General features: G+C 50.4%; 1 protein-coding gene across 1 annotated transcript; it reads right to left on the bottom strand.

Annotated features, from left to right (window-relative positions):
* Positions 1-2,022: 2,022 nt before the first annotated feature.
* On the bottom strand, positions 2,023-15,394 carry LOC144162125 (speckle-type POZ protein-like). Its single transcript, XM_077692615.1, has 4 exons — positions 15,090-15,394; positions 12,445-12,653; positions 4,064-4,367; positions 2,023-2,484 (listed from the first exon to the last, which is right to left on the bottom strand). The coding sequence occupies exons 1-4, from the start codon at positions 15,318-15,320 to the stop codon at positions 2,161-2,163; spliced, it is 1,068 nt and encodes a 355-aa protein (XP_077548741.1). The 5' UTR covers positions 15,321-15,394; the 3' UTR covers positions 2,023-2,160.
* Between the last annotated feature and the right edge of the window lie 324 nt (positions 15,395-15,718).

Raw genomic sequence — 15,718 nt, 5'->3', positions numbered from 1 at the left:
CTTTGCAGAAGCGATCCGGCAGCAGGACGTCGCTCTCCAAGAACGCCGACAAGACAGCCGCCTACCCATAAATCATACTGAGCTGCCGATTTAGCTGCAGATTTAACTTTGTGTTTTACCAATTCCTATTACAGAGGAGTCGTCTACAGTATTTTCATCGGCGCGCTCCGTCCTTCTGTGCAGTTCTACTTGCTGTATCTCACGCCTTCCATGTGAGGCTGTCGACCTAAAAAGTTTCCACATTTTTGCGATGCGGTTAACGTGCCCCTGTGGTTATAAAACCGCAAAGCAAACGTCCTGTCTCTCCGTCCCCCTACCATCGTAGTGCAACTGGCGTCAAAAGTTTGTAAGGTGATTCGAAAAATTAGTCCATTTTTTCTCCGCCGTCTGCTGGTTCAGCACTTTATTTCGTTTGCTGGGCGAAGCAACACCGTTCGGATCATCATCACCATACCCATAGCAGCAGCTTAGCCGCCAGGCAGCAGGTAAATTGGCTTCTATTGTCCAAATAGCATCGCGCATATTGTTGACGCCGGGTTTACATACGTGGGTAAAGCTACGTGCACATTAACGTCACCGTGCCGTGCCACGTGCCGCTTGCCGACGTCGGCAGTCGCTGGAAACTGTTTTGCGCCGAGAACGACGCGTTTTCCTTGCCACAGAGCGAATAGAACCGAGACCCATTTCTGCTTTTCCGCAGAGCACAAAGACCAATGAGGGATGGCTGTTGTGATGACGTGTGGTGACGTCTCGAGCCTGACGACTTGCGCCAATGGGGAGACGCGCTCCTCATGACGGGAGCTTCGAAGCGCTCGGGGCAGCAGGCTGGTACCGTCAGAGATGCTTAGGCTTGCCACCGCGGAAGATTATTTGATGGTCGCTTTCACAAGTGGCGCGAATCACGTTTTGTCCAGATTATATGGTACTTATATGGTCAGAAACTTCATTTGCGCCTCGCGATGCATTTGAACGAGCGGTTAGAAGCGATCGCAGGAGCTACCTGCACCACTTCACGGCCAGTGCCGACGCCATGCTGCCGCCGCCTGCAGAATTGGTGGATGATAGCGTATATGCGTTTCCTAGTCAGTACAGCCAGCCGTCAGCTCAGCTTGCTCACGGGGGTTATAGCACAGCATAAACGTACCTAAAGCATACAAAACCACCCGAAATGAAATAAATAACAGCCAAAAACGGACCTGCAATGGTTAAAAACCACGGTGTTGAAAAATATTCAACAGATATAGCCGAAACCGACCTAAAAGGGGGAAGCCTGCAAAGACGTACAAGAAGCAGTAGCTGAAAGTGACTAAAAGCAACGAAAATACCCGAAATCCCGTTTATAATGCATAAAGATGTCATAAATAGATTATATGCGTGACAAAAAATGTGTAATAATCACATACGACAAACCCTTGAAAATGAAAAAAAGCGGTAATGGGATTTGAACCCGGGTTAGAAAGTTGGCTTCGCAGGAGCGGAACTACTACACTACGAGACCAAGCGGTTTTGAGCGATTAAGTTGAGTGCCACATGCACGTGGACCTAGCATTAAACATGCCCCTAGATATAGCGCCATGCGTCGCTTGGCTGTGCTGACTAGGAAACGCCCGCGGCGCTTTACTCGGGAACAAGGTAAGAACGGCAATAGCTGTACGGTATCACTCCGCCCAAGCGACGGCCCGGATGTCAATGGGCGCGCGCGTTTTGAAAGGATATTGCTATAATTGCGTGATGTCTGCCTTTTCGCACGTAGTTTGTTGTCGTCGCTGCAGTAGTTTATAAGCTTATCAAGTCCGAAAAATCATGGAAACGACTCGTGCCATGTTCAAAATACTCCGAGTAACGCACTGCTAGCTAGCTTGCGCCGCGCGGAGTAACATCCGGCCGTGGTGTTGAGGCACAGCGCTAACTTCCGTTGCCGTTCTTAAGTTGTAACCGAGTATAGTGTGCACGTACCTTAAAGGTTGTCAACAAGTCAACAGAGGCATGGTTTTCCTTGTCTTGCCTATTAAATCCGCAGTAGCGTTTATTTCGCAACTTCTCGAACGGCGCCTCAGATGAGCCGAGTCGGAGGGGCGCCGGTCTTCTGACTGGATTGAAGCCCGTCGTTCGAGAGTACTGTGCGGCAGTCGCGGGGTGCGTGGCAGGAGGGCGTCGCCTTCAGATGTTTGTGGTGGAGCTGGAGGCCGAGGAGACGCCGCCCAGGCGCGGCTGGAAGCGGGAGGCGGCCTTGAAGAGCGCCAGCGCCATGAGGTCGTCGTGGATGAGCGCGTCCCAGGAGTCCGAAGCCTGCACCTCGGGCAGGTGCGCGTCGATGAAGCGCGCCGCGTCCCGGCTCAGGTCCTTGTCGCTGTGGCGCACGGCCAGCTCGAACACGCGCACGGCGTTGTCCGGCGCCAGGGCGTTGGACAGCTGCCGCGCGCACGCCTGCTTCACCGACGTCACGCCGTACTTGTCGGCCGCCACGTACAGGTCCACGGCGCCCTGTTGTGACGCCACGTGACACGCACACCGGAGGGGATATCAGGAAAGGAAGGAGAGAGAGAGAGAGAAGAAACTTTAGGCTGCGTCTAGAGTGCCATCCTATGGTACTATAAGCACTCCACTATATCGACGTCCACTTCAACATACCAAAAACCAACCCAAGCCATGAAAGTTCTAATTAAATGTTAAGGTAAAAAATTCCCCGCATTTCCCCGAGGGGAAGAATGTGAAAGTGCGAATGCACGAGTTGAGTTTGCGCGGTTCGGTAATGTTCGCGAAAGAGAGATCACACACACACACACACAACTACAAAGAAAGAAAGATGCATTTATTCACAGACACCTATTTGTGTTGTCGTTGTACTTGATTGCTAGAGCGGATCTCAGCTTTGAAATTTCGTGTCAGTACTCCTTTAAGCGGGTGCATTAGCCCTTCTCACGCCCGATTCATGGCCAATCCCCCACGTGGGTATGTGCCATGTCAGCGGCCAGGCAGCGCGCGCCCATCTCCCCCCGTTGCCAAGGAAGACGAGGAGATTCCTGGCCAATCCCCCACGTGGGTATGTGCCATGTCAGCGGCCAGGCTGCGCGCGCCCATCTCCACGTGCGCGGACATAGCTGGCGGACGCAGGTTCAGGGTCGCTTAAGAAGTGCATTAGCACTTAAAAAGTATCCAAGGCAAGAGCCGGTCTCGAACCATCGTCCTTGTGATCCGAGAAGCTAAGATGGGACCCTTACGACAGAGCGACAGGCGCTTGGGGCTGTGTTATTCCAGTCCTAAATATTCGAATGTGGGCCGACGGCACTGTTGAAAATAAAGAGAAGGAAGCGCGCCACCAGCGCAGCCAGCGGGAGCTCGCTCCACGAGCGCGGCTCACGCGGCAGTCGGTTTGCAGCCATGTTTGATAGCCGGACGTCTGGTTTCCTCGTTCCCTTTCGCTACAGGCACTCTAGCCGTGCCTGCTGCGCTGAGTTAGAGCGCCGTCGGACGGCGTTCTAGACACTGCGTAAACATTATTACGAGCACCATAATGTGGGGCGGGGTCATCAGTCCAGGTCTTCATTGGAAACCCCCGCTGCAAGAGCCCTTTCCACCAGCCCAGGAAGCACTGCTTTACGAAGAGCTAGGCCTAACACATGTTGGGCATACTGTCCCATCAGGTATACGGCCAGCTCGAAGCAACACCGATCGAGCTGTTTTGGGTGTTTTACATACGTCGGATTAAGAATAAAAAAAAATGTTGAAATTTTCAGCTAATCACAAAGGCGCCGATACTGCAGCCTATCTTTGTAGACAACGCACGTTATGGATTAGCGAAAAAACATTCAGGAACCAAAAAGATTTATTTCCTCTATGAGAGAAGAAACTTGTCTGGGCGCCATGATGGGGGCGGCCTGTACAAGAGTGGACTGCTACCTTTGGGACAGGGTAGAAAGTGTGGGCAGACCGAGAACCTGGTGGATGAATGAGCTAGGGAAGTCTGGGGAGAATACATTAGGGTAAGTAACGCAGAACCGGTTCTGCAGCGGATGTTAACGCGATGACGTGTGCAGGATAACGCGACGTATGAGTTTCGTACGTGGCTGATGCCGCTGAGGGTGCCGGCGTAGAGGAACTCCAGGAGCTGGCGCACGGCATCGAAGGAGAGGTCCTCGATGACGACGACCTTGTTGACGGCCTCGGTGGAGCCCCCCGAGAGCATGGCGGCGAATACGGGCGAGAGGCGGCCCAGCAGGTCTCCGTGGGCACGCAGCGTCTTGTTGCCCACTCGTATCTCGACATCGCCGAAGTTCGAGCTCTCCAGCAGGCCCGGCAGCTGGCCCAGCAGTGGGCTTCCCGGGCTCTCGTCCTGGCCGCCGCTACGGTCTGTCATATACTCGAACCTGGAGGGGCGAAAAAAGACAGAGCTCGAAAAGCTTTTAAAATGCCCAAGCATAAGTTTCCCTTTGGTCAAAAAACCCGGCCGCATCTTCCCACGGGGGGAACTCGAGTAAATGCGTCGCAGAGTGGTGGGGGTATCGCGCGAATGTTGCGTAATTGGGTATGGTTTGGGAATGCTTAATTGTTATTTCGTCTTTATTATTCTTATTTATTGAATGAAGGAGAAGCGAAGGCAAGGAGTGTAAAGTTAAAGTCTGTCTTTATTGCTTGGCGCTGTCAAGCAAAGCGTCAAGTCAAGCGAAAGCCAAGCAAAGACGCCCTTGACTGAATTCCGAGCGCGCGCTCCGCCGCTTATATACACACCGCCCGCGTTCGAGGGAGAGGAGTACGGGGGAGAGACGCGCATGCGCACACTTCCGTACACAAGCGCGCGAACTTTCCACGCACCCACCACGCCGTTATCACGTGTACACGCCCTGCCGCCGTTACTGTTGAGCGCGACGCAGCGCACGGGTAGCTACGACGCATGCGCGCACAGACGCGCTCCCCCCGCACCACCGCAGCTGTTGTGGAGAGCAAGGAGGGTACGGGGGAGAGACGCGCACCTGCGCCTCGATGCGACGCGCATGCGCAGTGAGCGTGTGGACGGCGCCGACAACATCGACGAGTGACATCGCGAGCCTAAGAAATGCTCCGCATTTAAAAGCCGGGGTTGTCGCCTGGTGCAAAATGATAGGTCCTTGTGAAGCGTTCCATAGCACAAAGCATTCCTCAGCACGAGGCGTTCATTAACCACAAAATGGTCCTCTGAGTGAGAAAGCTGAATTCGGCGTCGGCATCTGGGACAAAATTTGGGAAGCGTTCTATAGTACCAGGCGTTCCATAGCACGAGACGTTCCATAAAGCATGAAATGTCCCTCTGAGCGAGGAAGCCGAATTCAGCATCGGCATCTAGGGCAAAAGGACAGGTCCTAGGGAAGCGTTCCACGGCATTAGGCGTTCCATAGCACTACGTTTTCCCTCCTGAGAGAGAGAGAGAGAGAGAGAGAGAGAGAGAGAGAGAGAGAGAGAGAGAGAGAGAGAGAGAGAGAGATAGAAACACTTTATTGAGAATTCTGTGGTCTAAGGGTCTGTAGTGGCCCCCAGCTTGAGCCGAGTGGCGACTTCGGTAGCTCTGTTGACGACAGCGGTTTGCACATCTTGGTCTGAGCTCCCCAGCACCTTCTCCCACTGCTCTTCACAACTTATTGAAGGAAACGGGTCTTTAGGACATCCCCACAGGATGTGAGAAAGGGTGGCGAGGGCACCGCATGCAAGGCATTCTGGGGAGGGGTATAAAGAAGGGTGGATAAGGTTCAGTTTTGCGGTGTTAGGGAAGGTGTTCGTCTGCAGAAGACGCCACGCGTGTTCTTGGGAAAGGTCAAGTTGAATATGGGCGGGAGGGTATCTACGGCGGGAGAGGCGGTAATGGGTAGTAATTTCATTGTACGTGACTAGTCAGTCCCTGGAAGATCTGGCCCCGTGGTAGGGAACGTGTCTGGCCCCGGCTCGGATCGTAAGCCCTCGAGCCGCGTTGTGGGCAGCCTCATTTCCCTCGAGACCAGGGTGTGCCGAAGTCCAGATAAGCTCTACTGGGGAATTGGGTGGATTTTTTTGCAGAATTTTGAAGGGCAGCGTTGATATTATGCCGCTAGGGAAATTTTGAATGGCCGTTTTAGAATAAGAGATTATGATTGATGGGGTCGGCCTCATTGAGGTTGCTAACGCAATGGCCGCCTCCTCCGCCGTGGAAAGGGGGGGCGGGGGAGTTAACGGTCAGGGAGGTGAGTGGGGGGTTATCCGGGTCATTAATTACAGTGATGGCATAAGCACTGTAGTGCCTATATTCGGCAGCATCCACATATACCACATCGGGTCGGACCGGGGGACGTTTGCGTAGAGCTCGTACCCTTTGTTCTGTACGGCCCGCGTTGTGAATAGGATGCCTGTTGCGAGGGATAGGTCTGATGATGAGATTGGAGTGAGTGTCGCTAGAGAGGGGAGATTCTGCTTTCAGGTCGTCGAGAGTGGTTATTCCTAACTGTTTGCGAATGTAATGCCCAGTGGGAGTTTTCGATAGCCGGACCGCCCGATTGGATAAATGGGCTTCGATGAGCTCCTCTGCCGTGTTAAATCCCTCGAGTCTGGCAGTAGACGTATTAAGAGGGAGGTATACCCAGTCGAAAAACACAACAGGAATTTCTGTCGCACGACAGGTATTTCTGTTGGGACTACAGGATGGTCTGTCGTGCGACAGGAAGTTCTGTAGTACAACTACAGAAAATTTGTCGTACGACAGGCATTTCTGTCGCACGACAGGAATTTCTGTTGGGACTACAGGGTGGCCTGTCGTGCGACAGAAATTTCTGTAGTACAACTACAGAAAATCTGCCGTACGACAGGCATTTCTGTCGCACAACAGGAATTTCTGTTGGGAATGCAGGATGGTCTGTTGTGAGACAGGAATCTCTGCAGAATGATGACAGAATGTCTGTCGTACGACAGAAATTTATGTAGTACAACAGACATATCTATCATGCGACCGACATTCTGCAGTCCCCACTACAAAAACCTTTGTAATAGAACTACAAAATTTCTGTCGCATGAGACATTTCTGTTGTACTACAGTTTTTGTGCAACACCCTGTAGGCACTACGCAAACTTCTGTTGGCCCACAGACTGTCCTTCAGCCACTACATTCAGCATTCCGTAATTACCATTATTATCTGCCATGCGACAGATCATTTTGTAGTCCCTGCAGATTTTTATAGTGTGAAAGAGAAGTTTAAATCCATTGCGAAAGTGTCACATGGCAGACCGTTCAGTATTGCTACAAAACTTTTTGCTTACCCTGTCGGAAAACCCCGCGTTTTCCAGCAGTAGGAGAGCGATGGAATAGCCCGGAAAGAACGGAAGACATAGGAAAACGCCGCGCTGAACGACAGCAACGCGGGGAGGTTGCTGGAGAGCATCGAATAACATGGGGACATTGCCTTTGGGGACAGGGCTTTAGCCAATGCGAAGGGGATAGCACGAACGGGATAGTACGGGATGGTATGGTGCCGCTGCTTGGCTGGACACGGGAATGCCGCGCGCCGGTTAAGGGGTGGACTGGTTGTATTCCAGCGCCGCGATCGACGCAGATGCTCCGAAACTTGGTGTTTGCGGCCCGTGCGGTGCAGCAAAATCCCACTTTTTTAGCGTGCGGTGCACGGAAACAATGCTGCGTGCGAGTGACGGTCATCTCGTTCAATTGCATTGCAAGCGTCCGTTGTAATGAACGTTTGTTGCATTGCGGCCATTAGCATTCCGGCCGTGTTGGAAAAAACCTTCGCTACAAATTTGCAATTAACAACGCAACTTAGCACAAATCACACTAATGTTGGAGCATCTAAGCGTAGCCCCATAATAAAAAAAAGGGATACATAGAGAACTTCGGAAATTCCTCGGGTTCTTCGAGTGAATTGCAATTGCATATATTGTACTGTGGACAATGTTTGATAAAAGAATCAGGCAACAAGGGTAGCCCCTCGGCAAAACGGACGCATAAAAAACAAGCAAGATGTGCTTTTTGAAGACGTGGTGTAATAATTGCAGTGCACATTCTGACATGTATTTCTGGGTGTCTTTGAGAGCCCCATTGCTTCAATCTGCGTGCTGTTGTTTTGTTTTGTTTTTTTAGCGAGAAATTTGTTTATTTTAACGCGAAAGATGTGTCCAATCAAGCGAAATAGTTAAAATAAGATTTTAAAAACAGCGAACCAGTTGCCACTACCTGTGTGAAAAAAAAACAAGAAACGGCGCCAGTGAACTCGCTGCATTGCCGAGATGTGTTAAAAAAATAAATGTAGAAAGAAAGAAAACGCGCGCCTTCCCTCTAACCCGGTCCTCTGGAAGAAGTTCGGGGAAGCATCGTCACCACTGAAGGCATGTCGCGGCGCGACAGAACTCGCGGGACGGGGAGACCACAATACGAAGAATCGAGAGGGGTCAGGAGGGGTCGCGAAACAACTTCTCGTGATCGGCCGGTTCCCTCCTTACCCTTCCTTTGTTCCCTCCTGCTTTGTTCCTTCCTGCTTTTCGTCTCCCGGTCAAAATTTGCGGTGGCTGCGTGGCCCAGTGGCTCGTTCACATTTCACATCGGCGCTTTGCCTAGTTGAAGTTAGGCTTAACTTTTTTGTAAAAACGTGCATCTTATGTCTCCGCGGAGTGTCAGAAGCAACATTTGAAGCTTCGGAATCTGTGGTAAAAGCAAGATCAGTGGTCCGGATTTCAAGCATCTCGATGTGAGGACTCCTCCAGCGACGACTAACCGGGGTGCTTGGGATAATTGGCACTTTAATGTGAGTGAATGCGACGAATCTCGCAGGCAGCGCGATTTGGAATACATGTGATGTGCTTCGACAATCGACTGAACTTGCAACGATCCCTGCGTGACTTCGGCAGGTATCGTGTGTGCGTACTCTTCAAGATAGTGCAGCACCACAGAGACGTGCGCTTTTCGCCACAGGATACCCTTCCACGCCTTGCTGTGCGAATGCAACGGAACAAGGTTCACAAAGGCAAGCATTCCAGCTAAAGATTTACTTTCCATTTTAATTTTCTCACGTTCTCTCACGTTTTGCAGTGTAAAAGAAATATTTGTTCACTTGTGTTTTAATGGCCCTAACTAATATACGGAACGAATTTTCGAACGGTTATTGTCGAAGCTCGTTTATTATTTTTTTCTATCGGGGAGAATAAATTTGCTTTTATGAACAGGTTGATCGTCATTGACGGAACGCGATGATGGGACGCGATTTGGCCCTGCTTCCGAAGCACGGCCAAATCAGCTGAAAAGTGCCCAAATGAGTCTGGCTAAATTTTGTAGCGCTACTGAGGTTTCCCTGAAGGAATAACTTCTATATTTCTTGTTAACAGCTACGCGGGTTTGCAATTACACGGCTATTAAAAAAAAAAAAGCCAGAGCGCGAGCATCGGCCACGCTATTCGCTAGAGACGGCGTGGTCTCGGGCGTGTTCCAGCGTTACGTTCCAGCGGCTGCTGGATCCACGAGTTTCCGTGTCCGGCGTGTACCAGCGTCCAGGTTCCCGTGAATTTGCAGCAGGCGCAGTTTCGCATGACGTGCGGATGAAAGCTGTTTTGTACTCTAAGAAATAATAGTTCTGACCGTTTCCAAGTCAGCACGATCATGGAGCATACAAATAACGCGCCACATTTTGTTTTTATATTTGGCAATGAAATAAAAATTATTTGTTTGGTGTAACAGCAACATAAGAGGGCAGTAAAAGCCTCTCCATGACAAAAAGTGAAGCCCCGGTAGTGCCCAGGAACAGTGTTGTAAAAAGAGGAAAATAAAATGGATAAGCAAACTGCTTTTTGTTTCGGACTGTGATCAGGCATGTGCAGTCTGCGTAACATCAAACTTTTGTATTGCATGCATGAATGTACCACTAGTTGCATTGCTTAAATGCCTTTTGGTACAGCTTTCTGAAATCAGTTATTCACTGAAAACAATTTCAAGCTTGTACCAGAAAGGCAAGAATGACCCCAAATGCTTATGTTTGTTGGTCATATTTTTATTGAAATTGTTATGCATATCCTGCATACTTCAGGTAATTAATAGAAAAAACATCACGGGAAGTAAATTTCTTATGCCAAACTAGTTGAAATTGGAGACATGACAGGATTTACTACAGACTACAGAACAGGATTTACTTCAGACTACAGGGCAGGATTTACTACAGACTACAGGACAGGATTTACGACAGACTACAGGACAGGATTAACTACAGACTACAGGACAGGATTTACTACAGAATACAGAACAGGATTTACTACAGAATACAGGACAGGATTTACTACAGACTACAGGATGTCCCATTCCCTCACAGGATCATTCTGTCGTATTTTTCTGTTGTGTTTTTCGACTGGGATAAAGGGCAGCTTTGTACGCCCGGCGGTTGAGGCTGAAACGTTCCGTACGTACGCAAATTATGGGAATACGGAGTACTAACCGAGCCTGACACTTGCAATAAAAAAGGGATGTTTTTGAAAATCGAGCGCATGATCGTAGATTAGTGTATGACGTGAGAAAAAATTGACTCCGTATTTCCCCTCTACAAGACCGCCAGAAACGCAAAATATTTGTCCGTACGAATCCCGTATATGCGGATTATAAGGATTACAGACGGAGTACGATTTGGCGTTTTTTTATAGATAAAGACACAAAAACTGGGCCAAACTATCCTATTGTGCGAAATTATGCGATTCCGTGTTTTTGGAAGGAACATAGGCTTTAGTTACATTTCTAAGCGCCATACTCCGTATGAAATCCCTGTGTACGGAACGTTTCACTAGGGTTCTATAGCTCTAGCTCAGACACGGCTGTAGGGAGAGGTTGCTGTCGACGCCGGTACACCGCAGACAAAGGGGGCGGAAGAACGCAGCCGAACGAGCGAACAGACGAGCAGCGGAATTCGCTATCGACTACCCTCACAACACACAGCAGGAACAGGCAGCGGTGCAAAGCGTACAAGGCGACAGGTCGAAAGCATTCGAAAGCGTTGAGGCAGATCGCAAAGCAAAGCGTCTCAAGCGGAAAGATTACAAAGCCCTTCGCAAACGCGAGGTGAAAGACAGTTGTCTCAGGCGTAAAACTTGACATTCATGATGATGGTTGGATGTTAATGGCGCAAGGCCAACGGGGGCAAAGAGCACCAACTCAGATATGGACAGGCATGCTGTCATATCACAATCAATAAGACGGGCTTCGGTGTCCTCGGACTTCTTGTTTCGGGAATGGGTGCAGCCAGATGAAACCGACACAGCTTCGCTGGGTAATCGGCTGTCGTATGAGCGATTTGGCTTTTGAATTTTGGTTATGATATGGTAAAATTAACGGATTGATTTATAAGCCAGATATTTTCAAGTTGCTTCGCTTTTCAATTAGAGGTGTAATAAATAAGGAATTTAAGATCATTTTTAATGATGGAAGTAACATTTGGCCGCTTATCAGAAGACTTGTGGTCCCTTTCCACGCACAGGTGTGCGCGACTCATTTCTCTGTTCCGCAACAGGCAGGCGCTTCGCGCGCAATCACAGAACTGGCGGAAAAGGCAGGTAACACCTGATTCGTAACGATCCGAAACTCTACGAAGGTTATCTGTGATGCCTTATTGCCCAAATGCCATTGTGTGTGGTGCGTTTGGTCCCTTTTTGGAAGAAGAAATGACATAACTAAAGTACGGCAAGCAACATCCTCGCGAAAGTTGACATCTAAGGCCTATTCGCACGTGTTGTAGATGGGAAGAGTCGCATTTTGAAATTTGGCGTGCCGTGGTCACCTGGTGAAAAAAAAGGTGGGTCAGGTTTTTAACACTTGTAAGCCTAGTTATCACAAACGAAAGTTCTGATTGAGTTGGTTTTGGAAAGGATATGCCCACAGTGTTTCACGAAAGTTAGGTTACAGCTGCCACACTTCCGCACCGGCTGCGGCGCGCCATCCATAGCGTGACTGAGCGACCAAGCGCCAGCGAAGCAGTCATTAAACCATCGCCTAGTCACGTGGTACCGCAGCGGCGAGGCTCTGAGCAAGCGCAACTGCGACTCCTCCTCGCAGCGGATAACATCGCGTTACGTCACACCTGCCTCCCTTGCTCTCCGGCGGCCCAAGGTCATTGCGACGCGATGAATGACCTTGCAAGGCATGACGTAGTAGAGCTTTCGCTCTAAATAGAAAGCGCGCCTCCACGCCCCGCATCTGCTCTTTCTTAACTGGCTGATTGATTGATTGTAGGTTTTAAAGCGCCGACGCAACGCAGGCAATGAGGCGCGCCGTAGTGAGGGCTGCGGATTAATCTTGACCGCCTGGAGATCTTTAACATGCGCCGAAATCTCGTAGACACGGCCGTTTTTGCTTTTCGCATCCGTCAGAAAAGCGGCCGCCGCGGCCGGGAATCGAACCCGCGACCTCGTGATCAGCAGCGCATGCACGCCTTAACCACTGAGCCACCACGACTGGTTTCTTAACTGGCTCACCTGAAGAGCACGACGAGGGAAAAGCGGTCGCTGTCGTCACTGGCGCAAGCTGCCGCGGCCGCCACGGACACCGCACTGCTTTTCTTGCTGCCGCCGTATCCCAGGAGCGACTTCTTCTCACACGTGATGCGAGCCGCCGTTTTCGTGTTGCAGGTGATTTGGGCTATGTCCCGGCCCGTGGGATCCTTCAGGGCCAGCGAGTACGAGCCCTGCGAAGTGCGCGCATAGCGTGGTGAGTGGACAGGCAAAAAAAAAGTCCCGGGTTACTTTCGCTAACGTAAAACCTGAGGAGGGGCGAAGCATGCAGCGTGTAAGTGTATTCTTGGCGCCTTGGCGTTTTTGCCCATGCAGATATAGCCGTTGGGGAATAGAGGTATACAGCTTTGCTGTAAAAGTCTCTTGTTTTTGAAGCACGACGCTCGCGAAGCGAAAAATAGTGTCCCGGCGTTTTTTTCAGTACTCGTTACGAAGCACTCCAGCGTGAGGCGTAAACGAGGTTCGCGGTGTTTCTGCACTACTCGTTGCGAAGCTCTCTAGCGCGAGGGGTAAACAAGTGTCCCGTGTTTTTTAGTACGCGTTACCTCCTACTGCGAGGCGTAAACGACTTTCCTGGTGTTTTTAGTACTGTGACTACATGAGATGACGATTACGGCAACGACGACGACAGGAGACGCCAAAAGCCCCAGACCTTAAGGGGCTTTGGCCCTAAAATAAAAAAAAAGGCGTTAGAGATGATTTATGCTTGACCAAAAGTCTTTCTGAAACCTTCCCACCACGGTGGCTCAGTGGTTGTGGCGTTATGCTGCCATGCTCAAGGGTGCGGGTTCGCTCCCAGCCACGGCGACCATTTTTCTGATGGAGGAGAAAAGCGAAGACGCCCGTGTGTCGAGGTTTCGGCGCACGGTAAAGATCCCCAGGCGGACGAAGTTGTTCCGGAACCCTCCACTATGGCGCGCCTGGTAGCCCCGGTGTAGGCTTCGGCGCGTTAAGCGACTATTGTGAAATTACTTTTTTGAACCCTCGCATAATGATACGCCCTAGGTTGCGACTGTCAGAGGAGTTGTGTGGACGCAAAATCAGAACGAAGGCACAAAATTGTTTAATGCACCTTTATACAAGTAACTGCCATTCCCGTATTTAGTTCATGCACTTCGGGTGCCACAAGTTACTATGACTGAAGAGTCATATTTACTTTTAAGGGTTGGCGCTAAAAATTTCGCGGGCCTTATAACATTTAAATTTTTTTTTCCGAAAAGGAACGCTGAATGGCTGTCAGAATCTTTACACGTCCTTGTTAAGTCGTAGCACACCGCTAGAGTAGAACTATTTCAACAATAGAAATACGAAGTGCACTAAGAGCTATCGCCCAATTTTAGGAAAATACGCACTATGAAAACTGTTAGACATAATTTCTTTGCAGCATCTTTGGGCGTTTCGACAAATAGAAAGGTTTAAGAGAATGTAAATATGCAATGCGGCTGCCGCCATCGTCGAGCGGAGAAAACGTTCAGTAATTGCTGCTGTTTGCTACAAGATTGAAGACCGAAAGAACTGCCCCTGCTACCCATACCACACAGAGTCGCCATTTGAAACAAGACTAACAGAGCACTGTTAGCCTCGCTTGAAATGGTGGGTATGCCTGATGTGTAACAGAGGTTTAACTATTCGTTCTTCGATCATAATCTTATAGCATACAGCCGCCAGTACTGAACGCCTTAGTCTTGTTTTGAGACCACACCCAGTGCTTCGAGTAGTTTTTTTTATGACTGAGCGTGTGCGTAGCATCCCTCCAGGAAACCTCGAGCGAATTTCTTTCAACATTTTGAGATTACCGCCTTGTTACGTTTTAGCGCGATCAGGTTTGCGCCTGCCTGCGTGCACACGTCGAAACACACACTAACACCAAGTGAGGAGTGTCAGTCTTGCTTCGAGACTACCCGCAGTGTTCCGAGCAGCGTTTTCATGACAGAGCTTATGCTTGGTATCCTCCTCGCAAGCCCCAAGGGCATCTCTCTTAACATTTTGAAATTCCCGCCTTCGTGTGTCTTGGCGCGACAACTGTGGGCCTCCTCGATTTACCAGTCCTGGGGCGGTATTCTCGTGTTTCGTCCGTTTTGTGTCCTTTTCAAAAGTTTCCATTTTGAGCAAGCCCTGATTGGCTAAAAGCGAACACCTAGATGTGACGCCATGCAAGCACGGCGGAGCTATGAGCGGCGGCTTTTCGGAGCAGACGATTAGGAGCAGACGATTTTTCGTCGCCTTGTTGTTGATTCGCTGGCGCAACAATAAACCCATAGAAGGTAGTTTAAAATATGTTTAGTCGTTTAAAATGTGTTTAAAGGGCAGTTGCGCAAAAGTCAATCCAAAGCCTACCTACAACTAGAAGTACGTCACAATAAAACGGACGCAAAACGGACGTTTTTCAAAACGGACAAACACGAGAATACCGCCCCTGGACGATGAGTGGGCCGTCCGAGAACTGCGTTCGTACCGGGAGCACCATTGGAATACATAGGAAAATTGAGGGCCGGATCACGCCTCGGGCAGTTTACGGACGATCCGGGACTGATAATCGAGGGAAGTCTGTGTGGGCCCTTCCGCATACGTCGACAGGTGAGAAGGCGTGTGACTCTCCACAGGAGTACCTGCAGGGCGCTCTTGGTCTCGACGAAGCAGGAGGCCGTCTCGTAGCCGTAGTAGTCGACGTCGGTGGTGAGCCATATCTGGAAGCGGGGCTCGTCCCACTGGGCCGGGAACGGGGCGCTGCAAAGCGAGACCTTGTTGCGCAGCCGCAGCTTGCCGCAGTTGTGCACCGTCCAGGTGTGCGTGATGCTGTGCGAGTGAAGGTACGTCTCGCTAGACGTCGACGAAGACATGGCGGCACCCAGTCTGTCTGACCCCGAACTCGGCGGCTGCCGCCGCCGCTGCCGCTGTGCAACGTTGGACCCGCTCGTTGGCTGTCTCCTCCTCCTCCTCCTCAGCTCCGATTGGTGATGGTGACGTCACAGCGCGTGGGTGCTCGGGGAGATTGGCCGAGGCGGGAGCGAGACGAGATCTTGCGTTGTGGAAAACTACGTGCTGTTCGATCATTTTGGGGAAACTTATTTTCGGGATGATGAAAGTGCTTTTGAATACGAATTTTGGAGGTATCCCGTAAGGAACCCAGGAACAAGCGATTCACTTGACGCCTACCAGATGAACCAGGGAAGACTACGTAGCAAGCCAGTCATCTTAGCTCGGCTGACATCCTCAGCCCCTTTAAAGATCGTTCTCT

This window comes from Haemaphysalis longicornis, unplaced genomic scaffold, assembly GCF_048455015.1.
Source record: "Haemaphysalis longicornis isolate Haplotype H1 unplaced genomic scaffold, Haemaphysalis longicornis Haplotype H1 scaffold_12, whole genome shotgun sequence".
Lineage (NCBI taxonomy): Eukaryota > Metazoa > Arthropoda > Arachnida > Ixodida > Ixodidae > Haemaphysalis > Haemaphysalis longicornis.
This window is presented reverse-complemented; position numbering and strand designations above follow the sequence as displayed.